At 46.8% G+C, this 25988-nt stretch overlaps 1 protein-coding gene across 3 annotated transcripts; it reads left to right on the top strand.

Annotated features, from left to right (window-relative positions):
* Nucleotides 1-3071: 3071 nt before the first annotated feature.
* On the top strand, nucleotides 3072-25030 carry PARP16 (poly(ADP-ribose) polymerase family member 16). 3 transcript variants are annotated; one of them, XM_059180816.1, is made up of 7 exons: nucleotides 3072-3152; nucleotides 3621-3920; nucleotides 14834-14971; nucleotides 17264-17470; nucleotides 20108-20279; nucleotides 22083-22224; nucleotides 23584-25030. In XM_059180816.1, the coding sequence occupies exons 2-7, from the start codon at nucleotides 3747-3749 to the stop codon at nucleotides 23717-23719; spliced, it is 969 nt and encodes a 322-aa protein (XP_059036799.1). In that variant the 5' UTR covers nucleotides 3072-3152; nucleotides 3621-3746; the 3' UTR covers nucleotides 23720-25030. The 3 variants fall into 3 exon arrangements, with proteins under 3 accessions (XP_059036799.1, XP_059036800.1, XP_059036801.1); XM_059180817.1 differs by lacking the exon at nucleotides 3072-3152 and having other exon boundaries at nucleotides 3162-3920; nucleotides 14834-14914; XM_059180818.1 differs by lacking the exons at nucleotides 3072-3152; nucleotides 17264-17470 and having other exon boundaries at nucleotides 3162-3920.
* The last annotated feature ends 958 nt before the right edge of the window (nucleotides 25031-25988 follow it).

The following is a 25988-nucleotide window of genomic DNA, read 5'->3' as shown; positions in this document are numbered from 1 at the left end:
TATAGAAGAATACTATAAACAATTGTATTTCAATAAATTAGATAACAGATGAAACAGACAAATTCCTAAAGAGTCACGCGGTCAAAACTGACTCAGGAATAGATAATCTGAATAGATCCATCACAAGGGAAGAGACTGAATTAGTAAAAAAAAAAAAAAAAAACACCAAAACCAAAACCAAAAAACTACCCACAACAAAAAGCCCAGGCAGACCTGGCTTTCCTGCTGAATTCTACCAAACATTTAAACAAGAATTCATACCAATTTTTCACAAACTCTTTGAAAAAAATAGGAGTGAACACTTTCCAACTCATTCCTTGAGGCCAGTATTACCCTGATATCAGCACCATACAGAGACATCACAAGAAAACTACAGAGCAATATTTTTATGAATATGAATGAAAAAGTCCTCAACAAAACACTAACAAACCTAAATCCAGCGACACAGAAAAATAATCATGCACCTAAGTATGTGGGATTTAGCCCCCAAAATGCAAGGTTGGTTTAACCATCTGAAAAGCAGGTAATACACTATATCAATAGAATAAAAAACAAAACCCATATCATCATCCCAGTAGATGTAGAAAAAGTACTTGACTAAGCACAACCCTCTTTCCGAGAAAAACACTCAACATACTAGAAATAGAAGGGAACTTCCTCAACCTAGCAAAGGGCATATCTGAAAAACCCAAAGCTATGATTAAAAAAAAAAAAGTATTCATGCTTTCCTGGTAAGATCAGAAACAAGACAAAATACATGCTGTCGCTTCTTCCATTCAACATTGTATTGGAGGTTCTAGTCAGGGCAATTAGGCAGAATAAATAAATAAAAAGTATCTGAATTAGAAAGGAAGAAGCAAAATTATCTCTGTTCACAGATGACAGGATCTATTTAAAAAAACTATTAGAACTGCTAAACAAGTTCAGTAAATTTGGAGGCTATAAGATTGATATATAAAAAGCAATGATATTTCCCTACATTGGTAATGAACAATCTAAAATGAAATTAAGAAATTATCCCACTCATAATATCATGAGAAAGAATGAAATATTTAGGAATATTTAATTTTTTTAAAAAAGATTTTATTTTATTTATTTGACAGAGATTACAAGTAGGCAGAGAGGCAGGCATGGGGGCTGTGTGGGCAAAAGCAGACTCCCCACTGAGCAGAGAGCCCTATTCAGGACTCGATCCCAGGACCCTGGGATCATGACCTGAGCTGAAGGCAGCAGCTCAACCGACTGAGCCACCCAGGTGCCCCAGGAATACATTTAATTAAAGAAGCACAAGACTTATATTCAGAAAACTACAAAACATTGGTGAAAAAAAATTTTTTTTTTAAAGATCTGAATAAATGGAAAGACATTCCATGCTCAGGTACCACAAGTACTAACTACACAGGGTTTCTTTTGAATGTGATGAAAATGTTTCAAATTGACTGTGGTGATGGTGGAAATCCGTGGAAATCCTAAATCCGTATCCGTGGAAATACTAAAAACTATTATATTTTACACTTTAAATGGGCAAATTGTATGGGCTGTAGGTTATACTTCAACAAAGCTGTTTCTTTTTTAAGTTTTTATTTTAATTCCAGTTAGTTAGTATGCAATGTTATATTCATTTCAGGTAAATAAAGCTGTTTTTTAAAAATATAAAAAGTAAATAGTACAAAAAAAATTATAAAAAGTAAATAAATAGCCAGCTCCTGGCTAGCTCAGTTGATCTCAGGGTCCTGAGTTTGAGGCCCACATTGGGGTAGAGATTACTAAAAAATAAATAACTTAAAAAAAAAAAAAGAAAGGAAGGAAGAAAATAAACACAATGATAACTCAGCTTGTTTTGTAGAGTGCCCAGACACTCAGAATTGCATCCCCAGAGCGGTTCCCACACCCCCTTCAGTTGTGGATGTTTCACCATGATTCTCATTTCATGCGTGAGAAAACATACTCAGAAAAGCAAATTTCATGTTTTCATCCAGCAAATAATCCTTGAGGCCAAAGAGTTGGTCTTGTCTAAGGGCCCACAGTGAAGAGGTGGAATGAAGGAGGGTTTCCAGGTCTCCTGTCCCACTGTTGCTGACCCTGCGGCCTAAACTTCAGCAGCCATGTTAGTTCCTGGATCCCATAAGGTCCTGGGCACTAGGAGTCTTGTCTGAGGATATAAGTCTCTAAGATACTTGTTCGTTCGTCTGGCCCAGTCTGGGCCTCCTAGCAACCAGAGGTTTGATGTGATTCCTGGGAGCAGTCTGCACTCAGTGCCTGGCCTGGGAAGCCCTGTGGTGTATGGGGGTCCAGTACTGCTCTTCCTCCCAAAGTCATATATACAATCCAAAGTCTTGGACCACCTCTTCTCTGAAGCAAGAGCCCAGCTCAGCCTGGAGGGGAAGGAGGGGAAGCTCCTCTATTGGAGGAAGCTAGGGTGTGGGCGTGGGGGCCAGGGTACTTGGTCTAGGAGTTAGCAATTATCTGTGTTTGGATTTCCAGGTGACCATGAGGCCAAACTGGGGTTTTCTCTAACGGGGCTGTGAATTGGGAGAGGGGATGGGAGTCTAGTCCCTTCCCTTCTGCCGAGTTAGGTCAACCTCCCCTTTGTTCTCCCCCATTTTTTGTCTCTCCAGGTTCTCCTGACAGGACTCCAAAGAAGGATCTTGCTGACCCTTGTCTGAGAGGCCAGAGACTAAAGCGATGCAGTGAATTCTGAAGGCTGAGAAGCAGAGGACAGGTCTTTTGGTTTTCAGATCTAGACGTGAATTCCAGGTTCACCCGCGGCTGTGGGACCTTGGGCAAGCAGTGCAGCACGCTGAGATGCAGTTTCCCTGGGTGTTCAATGGTTCCCTCTACGCAGTCGGTTTTGGAGGGAAACGTTCAGGAGGGAGGCCGCAGCTCAGCAATTCCCGCGGAGCTGGGACAAGGGCAAATCCAAGGGTGGGTCAAAGGGCGCCTAGGTAGTTCCTATCCCTGGCTTCTGGGACAACAACGTGCAGCGGCGTAGGCGACTCCACCGGGGCCCCACACTTCGCGTCGCAGTCCCCTCAGATCTGGCAGGGCTGACACACCCGGCACCCGGGCGGGGGCGGGCGCGGGAAGGGGCGGGCCCTCGGCTAGACTGGGAGGAGGGTGGAGCAGCGTGCGGAGCGCGGCCGCGAGGGGAGGTAGGCCGGGGCGCGCAGTCGGGCGCGGGAGTCCCTCCCGCGGGCTGGGCACCGCGGGCTGACACGCACCGCTCGCGGAACGCAGGCGGCGCCAGGGGCAGCCGGGCGAGCGCCGGGGCTTCGGCGGTGCAGGGCGGAGGCAGAACAGGAAGGCACAGGCGGCGCAGCAGCTTCTCCCGGCGCGGAGAGGGGGCCCGCCCCACCCCTGCCCCAGGCTCCTGTAGAGGACACGTGTCAGCACGTTCCCGCCGTTGTCGTCTCACCCCATGTCATAGCCCCTCCCCGGGGCCTGGGACACCCCCTCCCCCGGCCCCATTATTCCCAGGCCCAACCTCCCACGCAGAACCGAGGTCCCGGCCGGGTCCTCTTCCTCCACCCGCCCGTCTCCCCAGACAGCGAGCGCCCCGGCCCGGCCCCCAGCCGAAGACACTCGACACACGTTCTGACCCCTGTCATCTCATCCCTCAGCCCAGCGCCACCCCGGAACCCCGGTGTCCTTGGCCCATTGTCCCTGGGCCTGGCTCCGCGCTGACCGCAGGCTCGGCCCTAGCCCCTGACCCGCGCGTCTCCCCCGGCAACGCGCCGCCACCCGGGATGCAGCGGGGAGGCTGGGCGGCGGTCAAGGAGGCGGCGGGCCGCGACGTGCTGGCTGCCGACCTCCGGTGCAGCCTCTTCGCCTCGGCGCTGCAGAGCTACAAGCGCGACTCGGTGCTGCGGCCCTTCCCCGCGTCCTATGCCCGCCACGACTGCAAGGACTTTGAGGCCCTGGTGAGTGTGCTTCTCTCCACCCCTTCCCGCGCTGTCCTCTGCGTCCCAGGCCACGTGGCCTGTGGACCCGTATTAGTGAACACGCCAGCCCCCAGACTTAACATTCCCAGCCGGGCCTTAAGGAAGGTTTCCATGAACTCACAACACCCATACCCTAATATCGACAATCCCAAGGCCCTTGGTGGTTACTCCCTCATGTTAATGACAAGTGACTCCCAGGAGTGAAGTTAGAATTCAGTAGTCGCATAAGCCTCCACAAAATTTCCTACCATGGCCAGCAGTAGGGGGGTTGATCTGAATCAGATGCTTCTACTAAGTAAGAAGTTATTCATCTCTTTACAAGTAATCAGACACTAAAAATCACCAAAGCCACCCAGACCTTGATCTTCAAATGAGGTAATATGTGGGCAGTACTTTTATGTAATTGTAACATACCCTCTGCATGTCAGCTGTTATTTCTCCCATGATTCAGAAGGCACTTAATTTCTTACAGAGTTCACCTCAGGGTCAGCATTCCAGATATCAGTTGTCTTTGTAATTCAAATGTTTGGAATTACCTAGAAAAACACAGTTTACAAAAATCAGTTCTATAAGAAGTAGAAAATCAAAATAGCCTATAATCATTAAAGGCATTGAGTGAGTAGTCAAAGATTTTCCCTCAAAGAAAACTCCTGACCTACCCGGTTTCCTTGGTGAATTCTACCAAACACTGAGAGAATAAGTTCTTCCAGTTTCATTTTGTGTAAAATTCTTTCAGAGTATTGAAAAAGAGGCTAATGTAAGCTTGATCTAAATCTGATAAGGATAACACAAGAAAAGAAAATTATAAGCCAGTGTCACTCATGAGTATAAATATAGAAATCCTCAAAAAAAAATTGCATCCTGATTCTGGCAATGTATAAAAAGAATAATTCCCCATGAACAGGGTGGATTTATTCCAGGTATCGAAATTAGTTAAACATTAAAAAAAAATCAATGAATGTTATGAACCATGTTAACAGATTAAGGCAGATATTTTGAATCAACAGATGCTTAGAATTTTCTCTGATGAGGTGGTCAGGGTCGGATTCCCTCTTTGCTATCACTCTGAAGAGGTCTAGGGACAAAGGCCCAGCCTCCTGCCCTTATCTGGTCCATTACAGCCCAGGCCAGGGATGTGTTGAGGGCACCCCAGGCCTTGACCACAGTGCATAGGCATTTCAGGATACAGGGAGTGGGGGTTGGAGAAAGATAAGCCAACTGACTTCCCTCATGGTTTGTTCTGAAAACTCAGATATTCAGTTTTGTGAGTTTGTGCTATCAGAGCCTTGGGGATAAAACGTCCTTCGGTTTTGTCAGGAGTTATTTATGGATGTCTGCTGTGGGCCAGGTGCTAAGAGTATAGAATTAAAGGCCCAAGGAGAGATTAACAGTGTGTTCAGCTGTATTATGGAGTAAGTCTCTATATACAACATAGAAGTCCAGGGCTGGAATCCCAGTCCTTGGCAGTGGACTAGGGTCAGGGAGCACTAAGTAGGGGCTGTGGCTGATGCTATGCTGAGTCCCCAGGGACATGGAGGATTTTTGAGGAGCAGAGAGCAGGGAAGAGGTATTCTAGGAAGAGCAGCAGGATGGGCAGAAAGCCAGGAGCTCATTGAGAAGGACAAGTCTATACTTTAGTGTGGCTACCAAGGGGTACAGGAAGAGATGAGGTTGACCAGAGCACACAGAGCTGGGCATGTTTTGCCAAAGATGTGTTGATTTTACCCTTGGGCAGAGGAGGGCATGGTGAGATCCAGGATGCATTGTTTTGTTTTGTTTAAGATTTTATTTATTTGAGAGTAAGCGCCCAAGTGGGGGTGGGCAGAAAGAGAGGGAGAAGCAGATTCTCCTCTGAGCAGAGAGCCCGATGTTGGGCTCTATTATAGGACCCCAAGATCATGATCTGAGTTGAAGGCAGATGCTTAACTGACTGAGCCACCCAGGTGCCCCCAGGATGCATTTCTGAAAGACCCCTGAGGAGGCAGGTTGAGAGAGGGAATATGTCAGGAGGAGTAGACAGAGGAGGAGAGATTAGGGTCAGCAGAGATGGTGCCCCACAATGCACCTTATTAATTCTGACCAAGAAACATCCAAATGGACTAGAATGCTCATTATGTTTTTTTCCTGCTGGAAGGTCTTCTCTGCAAACAGAATGAGGTTTGTTTGACAAATATGGGATAAAAGCAAAGGGAGCTTTGGAATTATTTTGATGTGCTTGTGCTTTTTAAAATTTTATTTTTATTTTAATTTTTTAAAAGATTTTATTTATTTATTTGACAGAGAGAGAGATCACAAGCAGGCAGAGAGTGGGAGAATAGGCTCCCCGCTGAGCAGAGAGCCCAATGCAGGGCTCGATCCCAGGACCCTGGGACCATGACCTGAGCTGAAGGCAGAGGCTTTAACACACTGAGCCACCCAGGCGCCCCTAAAAATTTATTTTTAATTATGCAAACAATGGTTGGATATATTTTTGTTAAAAAATATACAAATGATATGGATAAAGTAAAAGTGCCCCCAGCAGAGCATTCCACATTCCCCATAGGTATCAGTGCTCTCAGTTGAAGGCACTTTCTTCCTTCCTGTCGTTTCTATAACCTCTTAGGAGAGCACCGGCGATTAAGGTAACCCCAGATAGCAGCTTCTCATTTGTAGGGACAGACTGTTTAGGCATGGGGCTCTTTGTGCCAGTTCTAGCCAGGGCACCCTTGCTCCCAGGTGCCACTGAAGAAACATGGACGGGTTCTTCCCATCCTGTTCTGGTGCCTTATTCCTTATTGGGCACCATTGTGAGGGAAGCTAGGCCAGGCTCAACAGCTTCTTGGCTGTGGGTAGGTATGGTTTTAACGAGCAGTTTCCCTGGAGAAGGCCACTCACCAGGCAGGGCCTTGCACCATGACTTCTGGGGGCCTGCACACATTCTTAAATAAATATACTTTAGGTTTCATTTTGCCACATGTTACATGAATTGTAGAAAAGATGCAGAGAACTTGGTATCTGGACCTGTACCTGACTCAAAGCTTAGCTTTTTATTATTTTTAAGTAAACTGTACCTCCAATGTGGGGGTTGAATTCATGACCCTGAGATCAGGAGTCCCGTGCTGTACTGACTGAACCAGCCAGGCGCCCCCTCAAAAGTTAGCTTTTAGAGAAAATGGAATCAGGTCCGGATTTGGCCTTCTGGATTATTTTGTGGTTACCTGAAGAATGAAGGTATAGAGCTGTTAAAAAGTCTCTCATTGTTAGCTAAGAGCTCTTGGAAATAATGTGAAACAGTGTATCATTTTCAGCCACTTTTATTTATTTATTTATTTTTAAAGATTTTATCTATTTATGTATTTGACAGAGAGATCACAAGTAGGCAGAGAGGCAGGCAGAGAGAGAGGGGGGAAGCAGGCTCCCCGCCGAGCAGAGAGCCCGACTGGGGGCTCTATCCCAGGCCCCCCGGGATCATGACCTGAGCCGAAGGCAGAGGCTTTAACCCACTGAGCCACCCAGGCGCCCCTCAGCCACTTTTAAATCATTTTCTCTCCACTGTTATTACACACCTATAACACATGGGTTGTTTCCAAAACTTAGAGCTCTGGCTGAATTACTTTATTGACTGTGGCTTTCCTGAGAACATCCCCTACTGAACCAAGCTCTTGGCTTTAGGCATGGCTCTGGCCTTATTTTGCCACAGTCCCTGCAGTCCCAAATCATCTCTCCAGTGCCTTGTTTGGAGGACATTTCCATTCTGAGTCAGCTCTTCAATTTTGCACTGGGAGTTCTTTGTATTCCCAGGGTCTGGCCTGAGACGTGCTTATCACATGTTTGAACAATCATATTAGGTATGTGACTGACTGAGGGTTTGCCTCTGACTGAGGGTTTCTAACCCTGTTCCCTTGGGAAGAGGATTGGCTAAGCTCCTATAAGGTAAGAGACCCTCTAAGATTCTCGGGATGTCCTGTAGCCCTGACAATTGACCCCTGAACTTAAGGTTGAGCTATCCTGGGTACAGTTCATATTCCCTGAGTCACTTTACACAGAATCATGTCACTGGCATCACAGCTGTTAAGTTTTTTGTTTTGTTTTTCCACTGGAAAACATCATGCCCCAGTTCACCATTAGCCTGAAGACCCTTTTAAGGGGTAGGCGGTTGTGGGGGAATTAATTGTATTAATTCCAGCCCTTTAATTGTATTAATTCCAGCCCTTTACCACCCAGAGTCTGGTTGAGGACCAGCCTCATCAGCATCACCTGGGAGCTAGCTAGAAATGCAGAATGTGGACGCCTCCACCCCCAGACCTACCCAATCAATACCTGCATTTTAATAAGATTCTTGGGCATTTGTGTGCACTGTAAAGTCTGAGAAGCACTGTATCTAGCCTACCCCATTCCTTTCTACTATTTTGGGGGCTGAACTGCACTAATTGACTCTTCTGGTTCTGGTCTGTGGCTTGTGCTGTCTAGCCAATCTGTGTCCCCAATGTCTGAGTTAAACCATGAATAAGCTGCTCTCTGTGCTGACTCCAGGGAATGCCTGTCCTCTCCACACCATCTTCCTCTTTGTCCAGACAAACTTTTCTTAATGCTTTAGGACATAACTGGAACCTCATCTTATTCTCAACCTCTACCCCCAGCAGTTAGGAGTCCTTCCTTTGCGAGCCTTCAAGATTTAAAAAATTTTGCTCTTTTAAATGCTGCTATGACAAACTACCTTGTAGAGTAATCATTGTTTACATCTCTAGTTATTTTCTTGAGATAAATTCTAAAGGGTGAAATTGCTGGCTCAAAGGGTAAGCAACCTCTCTAAGTGAGACTTTTAATGCTTATTTTCAGATTATAAATTGAATATTGACATTTACTGGGGAAGGTCACTCTTTATAAAACTGTCAACCTTGGCTGGCATTAGAATCCCCTGGAAAGCTTTGAAAAATAGTGATGTCTGGACCCTATCCCTGGAGATTCCAATTTCATCTCTGAGGTGGAGCCTGGGCATTGGGATATTGTGTTTATTTGCAGAGAATATATATGTTTGTTTGTTTAAAGATTTTATTTATTTTTATTTGACAGAGAGAGAAATATCACAAGTAGGCAGAGAGAGAGAGGAAGGGAAGCAGGCTTCTTACTGAGCAGAGAGCCCGATGTGGGGCTCAATCCCAGGACCCTGAAATCATGACCCGAGCCGAAGGCAGACGCTTAACCCACTTAGCCACCCAGGCACTCCTGAATATGTAATTTTATTTACTTTTGTTTTTGTTTTGTTTTGTTTTTTAGCAGCAAAGCAAGGTTTATTGAGCAATAGCAAAGTGATAGCACAAAGCTCCCAAAGAGGGAGGGGACCCAACGGGTTGTCTGGGAATATGTAGTTTTAAGATTTTCCTATTAATTGATCATTTTCATGAACACCCATCTGCTGGGTAATGAGGAAATGATGATGATTAGATTCAGTCCAGCCCATAAGTGTCCATTTAGGTACATATGTGATATCTCAAGGTAAAATTCTGTCTCAGATTACCTATTTAGTTCCCTTCTCTCAGAGGTGGTCTCTGAAGAATATACAGATATAGAAATATAGAATATATTTCTATATACCATACAGATATATAAATATAGAATATACAGATATAGAAAGGTATACAGATATAAAAAGATTTGGATCAGACGTAGGTTATGTGGTGTGACTGTTGGTAGATGTGTGGCTAGAAAGGTGTCTCAGCCTGTGGGATAACAATATGGAGAACCCAGGGGTGGGATCATCCTTCAGTACAGACTACCTCCTTCCTTCCCAACCATCCCAGAAATGCAGGCTTTTCCTTATCGAATTGATGAGCAGGAGAGAGGAGGCATTTGATTAATAATAGTACAGTATCTAATGCTTACATAATACTAATAGCACTGAACTACCTGCCTGGCACTCTTTTGAACTGTTTCTAGGTAGAACTCATTTAATCATAACGACTCAGTGATAGGGGTTCTCTTATCATCTCTGTCACCATCAGCTAATCAGTCTCAGCGTGGGTATTATTACACCACCTTCCAGGTCCTAGATAATGGCGGCCTGCCCCCAGAGAACCATTCCTTTAGAGGGACCCCACAATGACTGCTTGTGTGAAGAGTTCTCTTATAAAGTAGATTCTGACCCTCAGTCTGTTTTCATGAATCTGGATTTTTGTGCAAACCAAGGTATACCTACATATAACAGCAGTGGCCACTTTTCCCGGCTTCATCCCAGCAGCCCAGTGGTTCCCCCCATCCCACCCACTTTGCCCTTCCAGGTGTCACTTTATCAGTTTGGTTCCTGAGGCCAGTGACCTTTTGGTTCATTCCCTTCTAGCATCTTCTCCCACATCTAGTAATTAGGATCTCTGGTATCTTTATTTTTATTTTATTTTATTTTTTTTAAAGATTTTATTTATTTATTTGACAGAGAGAAATCACAAGTAGATGGAGAGGCAGGCAGAGAGAGAGAGGGAGGGAAGCAGGCTCCCTGCCGAGCAGAGAGCCCGATGCGGGACTCGATCCCAGGACCCTGAGATCAGGACCTGAGCCGAAGGCAGCGGCTTAACCCACTGAGCCACCCAGGCGCCCCTCTGGTATCTTTATAGGTAAGGATCCCCCCCCCCCCCGCCCCTACCCCGGAGTTCTTTCTTTCCTGCTGCCTGCCCTTTTAGAACAACATTAATTAATATCTAAACCTGAGTCTCCCCACCTTTTCCTGGTGGTGAGAATCGCCTGTGGGAACATCTGTAAACACAGATTCCTGGGCCTCCTCATCAGGAGATTGTGATCTTGGTGTTTGCAGACCGTCCACTGGGCTGTCCTATCACTTCCTTACTCAAAGCAAGCACAGGAGTTGCTTGGTTATTGGTCTTCTCTTTCCTCTGTGTGTCCCCTCGTGGTTCCTTACCCTTGATCTCTCAGTCACCCAAACCACCTCTTTCTTGAGAGACCAGTGCTGGTCATCAGTCAGGCCATGCCTAGGCTCCTTGACCCCTTCTCCAACTGAATACTTCTTTTTTTTTTTTTTTTTAGATTTTATTTATTTATTTGACAGAGAGAGAGATCACAAGTAGGCAGAGAGGCAGGCAGAGAGCAAGGAGGAAGCAGGCTCCCTGCTGGGCAGAGAGCCCGATGTGGGGCTCGATCCCAGGACTCCGAGATCATGACCTGAGCCGAAGGCAGAAGCCTAACCCACTGAGCCACCCAGGCGCCCCCAACTGAATACTTCTTTATTTCTCAGAGCAGAGGCTGTGAAAGTGGGGTCTGTGGGATAACAGGCTCTATTTGTTCCCCTTGCCTTCTAGAAATTGGTAAATTAAAAAAAAAAAAAAAAAAAAAAAAAAAAAAAGCAGCAGCTTGCTGATTTCTTTTGAAAAGAAAGACATCTGAGCCTCCATAGCCCAGCTGGATCCTGGCACCCTTGGATAGAAACCAGCTGGGGGTTGGTGGCTGGGCCCTTTGTTGGGCCAGGGATGTCCAGTTCAATGCAGTCCTCACCACTCTCTCCTAGATGCCTCCCATGCTCATTTTCATGACTCTTTGGCTCCAAAGGCATTTGAGCTTGGGACCACCTTTTGCCTGTCCCACTGAGAGTGCCATCTGCTCTGCCTCTCAGAATCCTCCCCACCACTGTGTCCTACCCACTCCATAAACCCTTCCCTCCACCTTCTCCTCGAATCCCCAGAAATGCCTTCCTTCCTCCTGAACTCTTCTCCTCAGTCAAGTTTTTGAGAAATGCCTTCCACTATCTTGAGCTGTGGTTTGTCTCTTACCTGCATGGAGGGTTTTCTGATTCCTGACCCTGCTCCATACTACAGATGACATACGTATTTCTCTGTAACTTTGACAGGGCTTAGGCTCAGCCAGTATTTGTCTCAGTTGTATTATTTGGTGGTGGTGGTGGGGTGGGGGGTGTCTCCAGGAACATACCAGATAAGCTTCCCAAGCACCCTCTTAAAGTTTTGTCAGAATTGCTCCTTGGAGCTAAAATACTGAATCCATTAAAAATTTCTCCATTGAAGGGTGCCTGGTTGACTCAGTCTGTGGAGCATGCAACTCTTAATCTTGGGGTTGTGGGTTCAAACCCCACGTTAGGTGTAGAGATTACTTAAACCTTTAAAACAAACAAATAAATACATTTCTCCATTGATTTGTTGGGAGAGGATCCCAGAGAATGGACTCTGAAGTCAGGCCGCCAGGCTTCATGTCTCTGCCCTACCACTGAATAGCAGTGTGACCCTGGGAAAGAGCTGAACTTCTCCAGACCTGTTCCCTCCCCCTTTAACACAGGCTGTGTGGAGGCTAAAATGATGATGCATGCCTGGCATTTAGCCTGGCGCCTGGTATATGGTAAGGCCTGAATAAATAGTAGCTGTTACTGTCTTGTTCTGAACCTCGTGCCAAGTTCTAGGCCAGTTGCTGGGTCTCCAGGAGACATGAGATGTGGTTGGCCCTCAGGAAGTGCTTGTCTCAACCGGATTTGAGGTGACTCCAGAGAGTCAAGTACCAACATGGGATTTTGCCTAGAGGACAGGGGAACACAGAGATCCTGGGTGGTCAAGGACAGGGAGGTGAATTTAGGCTGGCCTTGAGGACCTCATGAAATGTTATGCTGGGCAGCTGCAGAAGCATACTAAAGGGAGAAATAGCATGGGGGCAGTGGGTGGGAAGTTTGTGGTAAGAGGCGCTGTTAGGAAGAGAGGCCAGGTCAGACCAGATGTCCAAGGGCCTTGTTAAAGGAAGTGTTGTTAGCTTTGGCAAACTATGTATAAGCCACCTAGTTAAATTTGAATTTCAGATAAGTAACAGATAATTTTGAAAGTGCAAGTATGCCCCCAAATATTGTATGGGTTATACTTACACTGAAAGAATGAATTTTGTTGTTTACCTGAAATTCAAACTTAACTGGTGAGACAGTAGTTTATCTGGCAACCCTGCTTGTATGCCTGGTTCCCAGAAGGCCCTGCTCAAGTGCAGACAGGTTTTACTCAGGAGGAAGAATTCTGTTAACTTGTTGGAGCAGATTTATTTCTCAGAGTAGCATGAAAGTGAAATGGGACTTAAGGGAGGTCAGTTGAGGGGTTAAAGAGTGGTGATAAAGTAGGCAGCCTGGCAGGACACATGGGGTCCTGTCTGGACAGGCAGCAGTGAGAGGGCAGCAGCTCTGGAAGAAGGCTGGCTCCAAGGAGGTCTGAGGGGGGCCTGGGTCCCACCCAGAGCCAGGAGGGTTCTCTCCCACTTTCCCAGACTGAACCCCTAAAAGGGGCCTGGCTTAGCTGACTGGACTTTTGCAGGCTCCCTGTGCCCAGGTCTGGACTATTGGCAAGGGTTTGTGGCTCACAGTTGGAATTGGAGAATAGGAGTGATGAGGACAGTCATTGTGGGAGAGAATACTCAGCTCTGTCCCTGTGATAACAAGGATGGACCAGGAGAAGAAAAGAAGGACAGAGGCCACAGGCTGCTGGGGTGTGTTCTCTATGCAGGCAGCAGGCAGTGGGGACGGCCACTGGAGGGTACCCTCAGTGGCTCCCTACAGTCTATAGAACAAAGCCAAGAGTCCCCAGGGTGGGTCAAGGTCATTCACAGACTGATGTTACCCTCTCACTCCTCTTGGTGACCCCTCCCCCACGCCCCAGGCACATGGAGCCTCCTACAGTTCATAATGACAACCATCATGACAGTCCCTCTAACATTGGAGTACTTAATATCCTCTGATGGAGCCATCCAGGTACCGTCATCCATGGTTTTTAACTGGATCCTCACTGACGCTCCACAAGGCATGTAGAGAGGGTTCTATTAGAAGTTCAAGGCTAGGGGTACCTGGGTGGCTCAGTGGGTTAAAACCTCTGCCTTCGGCTCAGGTCATGCTCCCAGGGTCCTGGGATCTAGCTCTCCGCTCAGCAGGGAGCCTGCTTCCTCCTCTCTCTCTGCCTGCTTCTCTGCCTACTTGTGATCTCTGTCTGTCAAATAAATAAATAAATAAACAAACAAACAAACAAATAAATAAATAAATAAGGTTCAGCGCTAGTGATAACTCTTTGGAAATAGAGATAGGAATAAAGTAGCCCCGAAATGTTTCTGATTTTCATTTGCCGAGTTAGGAAATAAAGCCCCCAAGGTCAGCAACAGCCAACTTTCTAGAAAAATGGAAAGGAAAAGAAATGGACGTGTAGAGATAGACCTGGGACCTTCTTTCTTCTCAGCAACCCAACGTGGAAGCAGTGGGGAGTGAGGAGATGAGTGGGTTGGCGCCTCAATGAAGCCCCATATGCCCCAGAGGCTGGCCTCTTTTTGTGAGAACACCACAGACATAGCTGCTGAGGTCCTCAAAGAAGTCACCACACTCACACTCAGGGAAGCCCAAAGCCATGGATTCCCCACTCATAGATTCTTCCAGTCCAGGTACAGTTTACTATTCTGGGTCATTTTTCCCAAAGCAGTATTTCCTGCTTGTGTATGGAGTTGCTATACTCCAAAAGACATGTTAACAGGGAGTTAACTCATGTTGAAGGGAAAAGGCTTTGTTCACCCTCTACTCACACTTGCATATACCGTGTATTTGGTAACACCTCCTGGGAGGTGGTGGTATCCCATAATCAGACATTAATATTCCTGCAGCCAAATGTATCCCATCAACAGCAACAGGAAGTGGGAAAAGTAAAGATTAAACTAACCTCAAAGCATCTCAGGTCAGGTTTTGTACCAAATGGGTTATGGAACTATGTTTCAGTGTTCAGAGCTTTTGGAGTTTGGTATTTGGAAGGGGGTTCCCAGAGCTGTACCTTTCTTTCCCTCTTAGGAAATTCCTTGAAACATGAAAGAAGTGCAGTTTGCCTATTTCACCATGAGAGGGCACCCCGTTATCATTTTGTTCAGGATCCTTGCTAATGGAGGTTTTTTCCTCATTGCAGCTTGCAGATGCCAGCAAGTTACCCAACCTGAAAGAACTTCTCCAGTCTTCTGGAGACAAAGACGTACGGGCCAGGGATCTGGTGAGCTGGATTTTATCCTCAAAGGTCCTGACAATCCACAGTGCAGGGAAGTCAGAGGTGAGACTTTGGTCTATAGGACAGCAGATCCCTAGGGCTGAAGAGCTCTGGGACCTCCTCCTGCACCAGAAAGGCCTGGGAAGCTTGCTGAAAATGCAGCTTCCTGGACCTTGCCCTGAGAGATGCTGATTCTGTGTCTGGAGTGGGCTCAGGAACTTGCACACTGGCAGTGCGAAGCAGTGTTCTCCCCATTACGGTGAACCTGGAGCAGGCCACCGGGTACCTCTCAGTATCTCCGTCTCCTCATCTATAAATAGTATACTTCCATCAGGGAACTGGCTGTGAGAATGGCATGAATATTCCCAGCTAGAAGAATGCCTTGGGGTACAATCTAAGGGCTCAGGAAATGTTGGGTTATCACAACGGTGGACCCTTGACCACACCTTAAGAAACACTGGCCTCATCCAGTTGTCAGGAAACACAAAGGAAGAACCTGGTTCATGAAACACTTCAGGCACTGGGGTCAAATCCCACTTCGATCTAACATTCAGTCTCCTTTTCCCCATTTGTACATTGAGAATATTAATATTATCACAGAGGGGAGCTATGGTAGAATGTATGGCACCCCTAGTATAATTTGTGGCACAGACTAGACATTCCATAATCTGGTTTCCCTTGCCTGGCCAGGATCTCCCAGGGTCAGGCTGGGAGGACAAAGACCGGAGCATGGGACTGCAGACCCTCTGGCCTTGTGCTCTTGCCTCAGAACAGAAGCAGGGGTTTATCTGTGTTCTTTACTTCATCAGTTTCAATTTAAGAGCATTTAATTTTTACAAGCTCCTGCCAAAGACAAAAACCCTCCTCAAGTGGCAGAGAATTGGGTGTTTCAGATTCTGGTGTCCACGGGTGTCCACCTATGTTGGTAAAGGGTCAGTAACAGAGAGCCCTGGAGTGGTAGTTAGGAGACCCATAATCAAGTCTGGGCTAGATTGCTGACTCAGAGAAGGTATCTCCGTTTCACTTCTGTCATCTGCTAAGTTGAGATTTATTCATTCCTTTATTTATCGTCTTCAAGCATCCACTAGATGTTGGGTGCTGGAGCTAAAGTAGATTAAGACAGTGGTTCCTTGACTTTTAATTATGGGTCAGTTAAATTTTGTTAAAATGTGGAGTGGAGTGTTGGTACTCCACATATGGAGTGAGGATTATTAGCTTCTTATTTTTATTTTATAGCTCAAGTAAGGACATTAGGCTGCTATGTCTCATCACTTTATAAAAATATCTTTTAGTACAAAATATAGTACTAAATATAGTACAAAATATCTTTTAGTACAAAAAATATCTTTTAGTACAAAAAAGGAGGATGGTCTCAAAAAAATGACACAGACAGGCTCGTGGCAACCTGACAGCAATATAAACGTATTTGTTACTTTGTCCTTAGTTTTCTCATTTAATCACAACCCAGAGAAAACTTTGCCACAGACTGGTTTTGGTCTATGACTTGCTGTTTAGAAATTACCCAAATGATGTGGTCCCTGCCCTGAGAAGGATCACTGCCCGTCAGGAAGAGCTTACTCTTCTGTATCCATTCGGTTTTGTTGTGTAACAAACCATTCCCAAAACCTAGTGGCTTAAAACAACATTGTTTCTCAAGATTCAGTGGGTTAGTTGGGTTGTTCTTCTGGATGGGGCTGGATGATCTAGAGTAGCCTCACAGGTCTAGGTCTTGAGCTGGAATGGCTGCTTTGGTGGGGGCCTCCTCTGTGAGGCCCTCATCCTACTGAAGGCTAGCAGGAGTTGTCCCCATGGCAGTGAAGGGTTCATAGCAGCTGGCCCCTTTCAAGTTTCTGCTTGCTATATTTGGCCAGGGTCAGAGCAAGTCACATGGCCACGTCCAGATTCAAGGGGCAGATAAGTAGATGTCACCTCTTAGGGGAGTTCTGGAGTTCCCACCCGCAAAGTCAGTTAAAGAGGGGCAAATGGACAAGGATGGGAGGAAACATTTTTGGCCATTCTTGCACTTGATTCCACCTTTCTACCTCCTGAGATTATTGTAAAGATGGAATGCAGGAAATGGATGCGATAGTGTTATGAAAATTAGAGGTAGTCTTTAGTTAGAAGAAAGAGTTCATGCTTTGCAGCTTGGTGTAGGGAAAAATAGTATTAGAGGGAAGCAGTCTTGAGCTGTAAGCTCTGAGTGTACTTATAAACTGTTGTCTGTATTCTTGTGCAACTAGTTGTTCTCATGAGCAGAGCCTGTAGGAGGTTAAGCCCAAAGCTTTAGGATGCCATTTTGGCAGCACATCTTACCAGGTTCCCAAATAAAACTGCCACTTCCTACGTGTTTTCAAGTTCGAAAAGATCCAAAAGCTGACTGGTGCCCCTCACACGCCTGTCCCCGTGCCGGACTTCCTGTTTGAAATTGAATACTCCAACCCAGCGAACGCCAAATTTTATGAGACCAAAGGAGAACGGGACCTAATCTACGCCTTCCACGGGAGCCGCCTTGAAAACTTCCATTCCATCATCCACAATGGGCTGCATTGCCACCTGAACAAGGTGGGGCCTAAACCTCCTGACGGGGCGGTCAGAACCCTGGGGGATTTGCTGGTAGAGGGTGGGGGGAGGGGTTCACTAAGGCCTTGCCCCTCCTAGTATAGTCTGTAGACCAGTAGTAACACCAGCACCTGGGAAGTGAAGATGCAGAATCTTGAGCCCACCCTAGACCTTCTGAATTAGAATCTGATTTTTAATAAGCTCTCTGGGTGATTCTTATACTGATTACAGTTTGAGAAGTATTGATTTGAAGATGGTACCCAACCTTGGCTGCCCATTTGGAATCATTTGGGGAGCTTTTAAAAATCCCAGTGCTTGGCTGCCTCCCAAACCAATTAAATCAGGATGTCTGGGTATGGGCCCAGACACCAATATACTTTAAAAGTCTGGTGATTCCAGGGTATAGGCAATCCTTGTGACTCAGCATGGTCCCTGGCCCAGCCGCATCCACATCACCTGAGAACTTGTTGGACTTGGGGAATCTCAGCCACACCCAAGATCACCTGATATGGGATCACTTTAACAAGCTCACCAGGTGACTCGTAGGCACGTAAAAATTTGAGAAGCACTTGCCTAGGAGGAGAGCCTCCTAGGAGCCAGAAAAGACCACTTTAGCAGCTCTGTCTGTGTCTTGGGCAAATTTCATTAACCTCTCTGAACCTCAGTGTCCCCATTGTAAAATAGGATGTCATTACCCACCTTCTGGTGTGCTGAGAGGATTCAAACAGTTTATATATGCAAAAGGCTCTTCCCGTACTAGACTCCAAGAAAGCAAGGGCTGCTTTCATAGGCGGATGGAGAGGGAATCTGGGGTAATTGGAGGGCTGCAGCCTCATCAGAGGGTCTGGTTCTGTGAGCCATGGGCTCAGCTGTGGCTTTTGCAGCCTCGGGGCTAGAGAGACTTTTCCAGCACTGCTGTAGCTGATTAGTGCAGTTGGGTTTTGCGTAGGATGACGGGCTTGTTTATACTGGCTCTCAGCGTATTTTTATGGCCAGGCTACTGGAATCCAGGGGGCCTCTGCTTCACAGCAGAGCCGGCCTGGAGAAGCTGCCTGCAGATTACAGGCTAATACAGCAGACCTTCACTTCACTGTCTGGGGAGTTGCTGCGTAGAGGCATCTCGTCAGAGTCTATTGGTAAAGCGGATGCTCCATTGGCCACTTCTGTCTGGGTTTCCAGTGAGGGGCTTGCTTGAGGGAGCTTACTTGCCAGTTGAAGCTGTGAGATTATTTTCATAGCACAGATACCCAACCTTTCCCACTCTTGTTTCTCTGCTCAGAGCAGTTTTGCTTGAGGTTCTTGAGTTGAGGGGGGTTTTGTCTGTGTATATATTGCAGCCAGAGCTGAGAGTGGGTGTGGAGTCAGAGCAGATGACATCCAGTGTCCTTGGAGAAAGTCTGTGGCAGCTTCTGAGACATGGGGACAGTGTCTAAGTTGGCAAGGGGCTTCCCAAAGGTAAAGCAAAGGCTCGAGTTTCATTCCCCTTAAGCTTCACTGAACCAGCTTAGAATTGTGGAAGCCTGGGGCCCCTGAAAAAGACATCTCTCAGTCCCCAAGCTTAGGATGTTCAGTGAGCAGTTTGAGTTCACTCAACAGATGCAGACACTGCAGCCCGAAGATAGCAATTGAATTTCAACTTCAATTTCAAAGTCCATCCATTGGTAGCAGCTACCTGAAATGAGAAGGATTCAGAGTCAGGATGACTGAGTGCCATGACTGGTACTGTTCTGCTGGCTATCATGGTCGATTGTTGACCCTTTGCTGTGGTCTACTGTGGGCAGAAGATGAGTTTGCTATGCCTGCTGTAGCCTCAACCTATGGGTATATCACCTGGGCTCATTCTTTCTCACCTGACATGCTTCCTCATGGAGGACATCAAGTTAGCCCCTACTACTAGGGACCTGCCTCCTAGATTTTGGACATTTTCCTGGTGGACACCAATATGAAGAGTAATACTTACCCTGCCCTTAATACAGGCCTGCCTTATATGGTAACAGGTTCTGGTCTGAGATTCATTTCTTTTCCACATGGACAACTTAGGTCCTTTCTACCCTCAAGTGTGATCCTCCTCCCTGTGCATAAGTGCATGACTTGGCTTCTGGAGGCTGTCAGTGTGACCATGCTAGATGCATTCGTGTAACAGGAATGACTAATATATTTTGACACACATGCCCTCTCCTTTCATGTGCTGGGGTCCTGCTCAGTGTTATGTACATTATCTCATTGAATACTCCTCTGTGATGTTGTGAAGGAGATACACTTGTCAACATTTTGTAGACGTAGAAACCGACACCCAGAGAGTTTCTATAACTTGCCAGCTTGTTGGAGGTACAGTTAGGATTCAAACTCAGGTCTGTCAGGTCTCTTCTATGTTTTTCTCATTCAAACTTGACCACTAATTTGCCAGGCTAGGTGGGCACATCCACAATCAATTTAAACTGTCATCAGATGGGAATATGTTTAACTACAACTCTGAGATGATGTCTTAGAATGAACTGACATTATATACCTTTTCCCGGGGGAAAAAGAGGCTTAAGAATTTGTTGTTTACAGTTTTATTGAAGAAAGACCTATGTCATCTTGCTGTGCCAACTTTACATTCACTCAGCCCTGTTTCTTTGTTAACCTCTGCCATTCCAGACGTCCTTGTTTGGGGAAGGGACCTACCTCACCAGTGACTTGAGCCTGGCCCTCATTTATAGCCCCCACGGCCTGGGATGGCAGCGCAGCCTCCTTGGCCCCATCCTCAGCTGCGTGGCTGTGTGTGAAGTCATTGATCATCCAGATGTCAAGTGCCAAATGAAGAAGAAGGGTAAGTGAACGCTTGGCCTGGGCCCGGGCTGCAGGCCTATTAAATGTACAGGCTCTTACCGTTGGCTCATCTGTTAAATGGAATACCCATTGCCTGCCACGGAATGGGCTGGGTCCAAAGCAACGTGGGACAGGAGCTCGCCTTCACAGAGCGAGCAGTCTCCTTGGGGACACGTGATAAAAAAGATACACTTACTACAAGGTGGTGGGCAGAGCATACCACGGAAGGCGGCTGATGAGGTCCACAGGGGCAGCTGAGAGGAAGGTGCAATCATAGTATGTCCAAGTGCTCAGGGAAAGCTCTGGGGTAGAGGGAGCTTCAATAGGTAAGGGACACCTGAGTGGTTCAGTTGGTTAAGTGTCTGCCTTTGGCTTGGATCATGATCTTGGGGTCCTGGGATCGAGCCCCACATCGGGCTCTCCACTTGGTGGTGAGTCTGCTTCTCCCTCGCACTCTGTGCTCTCTCTCTCTTGCAAATAAATAAATAATTTAAAAAGTAGATAAAAGGAAAGGTGTGAGGCCAGAATGTGGGCTCTTTGAAGGCAGAAACTGGGTTTTAGTCACTCTTGGGCACCTGGTATCTGCAGAGAACCTGGAACCTACTTGGCATTCAGTAGGTATTTGGTCAACTGAAGCTAAAGACACATGTCCAGACCCATCCTTCCAGGCTACTTTGGTGTGTGCCTGGGTAGGCGCCCAGAGGACGTGAGAGGCACCTGAAGCTGTGAGGAGTAAATCCTGGGCTCTCTGGGGACTGGATGACTAGCTAGCCACCTCTAGTCTGATCCATTCCTTCGAGTCTCTGCCTTGTGTGCTCTGCTGTTTTGCCCTTAGTGGCAAAAGAGTCCCAGAACTCTTACTCTAGTCTCCAGAACTGACTGGTTGGTTCCACTGAGAAAACTGTCTGTTCCTGGCCTCTAATGTAGAACAACTGGAATCCTGAGGAATGGGCCCAGGTCTGACGCCACCCTTCCAAAGCAGGCAGCATGAATATCTGCATTTATAATTCTTAGGAAGTTTGCAAACTCTGACCTTAAACAACAGAACAAGACCTTGCAGTGTCTGCTGTCACATAACTTTGCTTGTTTGTTTTTATCAAGCTTCATCATGTTATTAAAAAGTTTGGTGTTTTTTGTTTTGTTTTTTAAACAAGTCTTGGTACAAAGGATGGAACATGAGAGTTCTAAGAAGCTCGAAAATCTGGATGGTTAATTGAAAATGCCTGCTAAGGGACTCATTTTAGGTCAAGTCCTGTACCTAAGATCAGATAATTTTTTTGTGATGGCCATCAGTCTGCTTCTTCCCTCTGCTTTCCCAACTCAGTTTTTTTCCCCTTGTATCCCTTATTATTTTCCTGGTTTTTGTTTTGTTTTGTGGTTTTTGTTTTTGTGTTTTTTTTCCCCTCTTATCTTTTTTTTTTTTTTTTTTAAAGATTTTATTTATTTATTTGACGGACAGAGAGATCACAAGTAAGCAGAGAGACAGGCAGAGAGAGGGGGGGAAGCAGGCTCCCCACTGAGCAGAGAGCCCGATGTGGGTCTTGATCCCAGGACCCTGAGATCATGACCTGAGCCGAAGGCAGAGGCTTAACCCACTGAGCCACCCAGGTGCCCATCCCCTCTTATCTTTTTTGTCAGATTCTCCCATTTTTTTGGTGTTCCTCTATACACCCAGACCTTTCCTCAGCCTGCTGGGGTTTCTCCACCCTCATGACCAGGAGGCTTGACCTGTTTCTATTCATAATTTGCTTCTCTTATTCCTGAATGTCCCCAAGTAAAGCTGTGCTTCATTCTCCTTGTTCAGATTCCAAGGAGATGGATCGCAGGAGAGCAAGAATCAAACACAGCGAAGGGGGAGATGTTCCCCCAAAGTACTTTGTGGTCACAAATAACCAACTCCTGCGAGTGAAGTACCTGCTGGTGTACTCACAGAGGCAGCCCAGCAGGTAAGGCAGGCGGTCCCCGTGAGAGGCCCAGGGCAGCACCGCAAAGCTGCATTCAGAGTGGTGGGTTCTCTGCTGCCAGCGTCCCTTGCTCCCCGGCCTTAGACTTGAGCAGTGTGTGAAGTATATAAAACACAAGGGATGAGGAAGACAGGTCTGAGGAGATGGGGTCCTGGCCCTAAGAGGGATTGTGTGTTCCTAGTGAAGAAGGTAGAGACTTGTAAATACAAATGACATGAGGGACTAAATGAAGCCAAATTGGCTGCCCCAGAGCATGAGGCCCCCATCACCACCCAGGCTCCTGATTGTGCTCTGGTACCCACTGACTGAGGTGAAGCTGAGAGGCTGGGTGGTGCCTGGACGCCAGCTGGGAATGTGTGCACCCTGCTCGGTCTCGGTCACTCCCTGCAGTGGTGTGGGCCCACCACCTGCTGCTCTCTGCACCTGAGCTGCTTCCTCTTTATCTCTAAAACGGGAGTCGAATTCAACAGCAGATGAGACCTTTCAGCCCGTCATAGCCATGGCCGATGCCTCATCTCATCTCAGCAATGTGGTAGTTGGTGGATGTGCAGGGATCTCTAGGGTCAAGGGTTGCTTTAAGATCCTGTTGCCTTGTTGGGATCTGTGGCAGGGCTTCTGATGGGGATAAGCAGTAGAGAAGCAGGTAAGATAGGAAAAGGGGTCACCTTTAATATGCCCCACTCCAGTGGTTTCCACGCTTCAAGACTTCATAAACCAGTAAAATCCTCCCTCCCCCGGCCGTCCCCCACATTTGGGGAAATTTGGATAGGGTTACTGAGTCTGAGGAACATTATCCTTTGGTTTAAAACCATCTGGCTTTTTCTACTTGAAAATTCCATTCCTCTCCCACTTCTCCCTGGAGAGTCTCTTAGTGTACACTCGGATGCTTTAGATCATCTCCTGGTGGGCCAAAGAGGGCTCCCCCAGCTCTGACTGATATCTGTACAAGTGTCACCATGAAGGGACTTTTGCTAAGTAACCTGCCACCTGCTGCCATCTGGGCAAACACCCTGAGCAAGAATCTTCTAGATCCCAAAGTCTCACCAAAGAAAAGACAGGTCATAAAAGGTACAAGAGGAGCCATAAGAGAGATGATCAGGATGAGCTAATTGCATAGCTGTCTTTGCACATTTAGAAAATGTTCTGGTGAAAGATGTGTCTGTGCCAGGGCAAATAGCCCCAGATTTTTTGAGCAAAGTAGCATGCATGAAGCTTCATTTCATGGCTTACCCAGAGGATGAAATTCATCATTTCATCTTCTTTGAGCCAGAAGTTTTTGCATACACTTAAAAAAAAATGTTTTTCTCTTCTTGCCAACATCCCCCCCCCCCCCCCATGCAGGGCTTCCAGCCAGCTGTCCTGGTTTTCCAGCCATTGGTTTATGGTCATAATATCCCTGTATCTGCTGCTGCTGCTTATTGTGAGTGCCATCAATTCCTCAGCTTTCCATCACTTTTGGAATCGTGCAAAGAGATAATCCCTTGGGGCCTGGTGTGGGGGCCACCTCAACCACGTGCCTTAACGATATGATCTGTTCTGTATCTCCCTTGCCCCATGTCCAACTGGGTGGAGTCTGGGGGCCAGCTGGGGACCACAGGACAATTTTCATATGCCATAAATGTATTGATTGCCTTTGACAATGCTCCTGGCCACACTCCGGTCAGTGGGGATCATGAGGCTCCTCACTCTGAAGTTTCAGGGGAGTCCTCCTGTCTGCTCCTTCCTAAACAATCCTAGGGAGTTGGCTTTTCTGTCAGGGCCAAAGGAAAAAACCCTGCTGCATTTAAAAACAAAGTGTCCAAGCTGTCAGTGGTATGTTTACAATCGCTCCTGGCGGACGTTGGCCCTTTCTCTAATGCCTTCTGGAAGGCGGAATATGTGTAGTGGGAACTATAAATCACGAGGTGGTTGCCTTGTTTTGACTTGAGACACCCAAGAGGAACAGTCATGTTTCTCATAAAAATCGGTGGGATCGTTTCTGAATTCCATCAGCCTTTGTACGTGAGTGCAAAACATTTTCACAGTTTTCTCAAATCCACAAACAGCCTTCTGCTACAGTTGTCACCCCCCTGCCCTAACCATGGAAGAGAAAGGAAGGAGCCAGAGACTTGATAAAAAAGACAAACTTGACAATGAGCAACTCATGTCATCTTTTTCTAAAAATTACCAACTGCTGATTACAGCTGAAATGGAAACACATGTTTGTGTTTTTTTTTTTGTTTTTCTTTTCTTTTTTTTAAATAGCTATTTGACAAATTCATCTTCGGGAGCTGAGTAAAAGGGAGATTTCTAAACCTAGAGCACTCTTTGGCCAGTGCCTGTAGTCTCTTTCTTGGCCATGTTTTAGAGAGCCGCAGGCCTGCCCCCTCTTCTCATTCTCACGAAGCTGCCTTGACTGTGGCCTCCCAGCCACAAGTGCCACGTCGCAGGCCTTCTGTGGGCTGCCGGCCTTCAGGACAGAGGCCTGCCTCAGTCTGCCACAAAGGTGCATGGACTGAGCCTTCCTTAGAGGGGTTGCAGGTCTTTGGGACTCAGCCTGGGCTTTAAAAGTGCTGAGGAAGCCTCTGGCTGCCCGCGGGAGCTGCAGTTGTCTTTGCTGATTCTCTGCCCTTCCTTCCTGCCCTGTTTCAGTCATCGTGGAGCCGCATCTGATGTGGGGGGTAGATTTCTATAAAGGTGGTGGAAAGTCAGCTTTCTATAATCTGTGAAGTTGTGAAAAAGCCACTATCATGGTTTTTACATTGAGTATGGCAACATTTCAAAAATAATAAAGGTATTTTCCTAATTACTGAGCTGTCTTTGTGACTGCTTTTAGCCTCAGTGAGAGCCTGCCCTGTAGGCCTTGTTGCTAAAAATATTATCCTCTCCTCCCTTCCCTGTTCAAGGTAGCAGTTTGCTGGACAGCATGTATCCCCAGGTTGTCTAGTAGGTGTTTGATTTCTGGTCACTGATTGAACAAATCTGAGCATCTGCTGTGTGCTGGGCACTAAAAATAGTAGCAGGATCAAGGTCAAAATGCCCCGCCCTCCTGGAGCCGAGGTCTGGCCAGGTGGGGTATGGGCAGGCATTCCCAGGAGTGAGGTTGGATTATATGATATTACAAAGGAATTTTGGGAAATACTTGGCCAGGAGCCTCTCCTTCATCTGGGGTCAGGAAATACGGAGATGACATGTGTGGCACTACAGAGCACCTACGGGTACTGATTTATTTAATCCTGACACCAGATGAAAAATTGAAGTCCCAGAGTTTCCTAGCTTGCCCATGGCTGCGTGGTCATAGGAAGTGGCACAGAGCTGGGAGCTGCGCTGGGCAGGTTCCAGTGTGACTGTCATAACCAGTATCCTCGATGGCCCCCAGGGGTTCCTGGCAAAGGTGATATCCAGCTGAAACCTGACAGAGCCATGGGTGTTAGGCTAAGAAGGGGAGGAAGAGTGTTTTCAGGCAGTGGGAACAGCACATGTAAAGACCCAGAGTTCTCGCTGGAAAAGTTAAAAGCAGGAGGGCCGTACAGTGGTGAGCAGTGGGGCTGGAGAGGTATGCAGGGGCCAGGTCATGCAAGACCATCAGAACTGAGGGAGAGCCATTAGGTCTTAAGCAAAGAAATGATAGGATCAGGTTTGCTTTCCAGGAAGACCCCTCTGGCTGGTGGTTGCAGATTTAGATTTAACATGGTTTTGAGGATTAACAGGACTGACACAGTAGGGCTCGGCAAAGAGCAAAGAGCTGGTGAGTTTAGTTTTTAATG

Source organism: Mustela lutreola, chromosome 7 (assembly GCF_030435805.1).
Source record: "Mustela lutreola isolate mMusLut2 chromosome 7, mMusLut2.pri, whole genome shotgun sequence".
NCBI lineage: Eukaryota > Metazoa > Chordata > Mammalia > Carnivora > Mustelidae > Mustela > Mustela lutreola.
The sequence above is the reverse complement of the archived record's forward strand: the minus strand, read 5'-3'. Positions and strand labels throughout refer to the sequence as shown.

What these genes read in the sequence shown, in the direction of transcription:
- PARP16 (XM_059180816.1), top strand. Translation starts at nt 3,747, where the DNA reads ATGCAGCGGGGAGGCTGGGCGGCGGTCAAGGAGGCGGCGGGCCGCGAC. An exon ending in GCAAGGACTTTGAGGCCCTG is followed by an intron (nt 3,921 to 14,833) that starts GTGAGTGTGCTT and finishes TCCTCATTGCAG; the next exon opens with CTTGCAGATGCCAGCAAGTT. An exon ending in GTGCCAAATGAAGAAGAAGG is followed by an intron (nt 20,280 to 22,082) that starts GTAAGTGAACGC and finishes CTCCTTGTTCAG; the next exon opens with ATTCCAAGGAGATGGATCGC.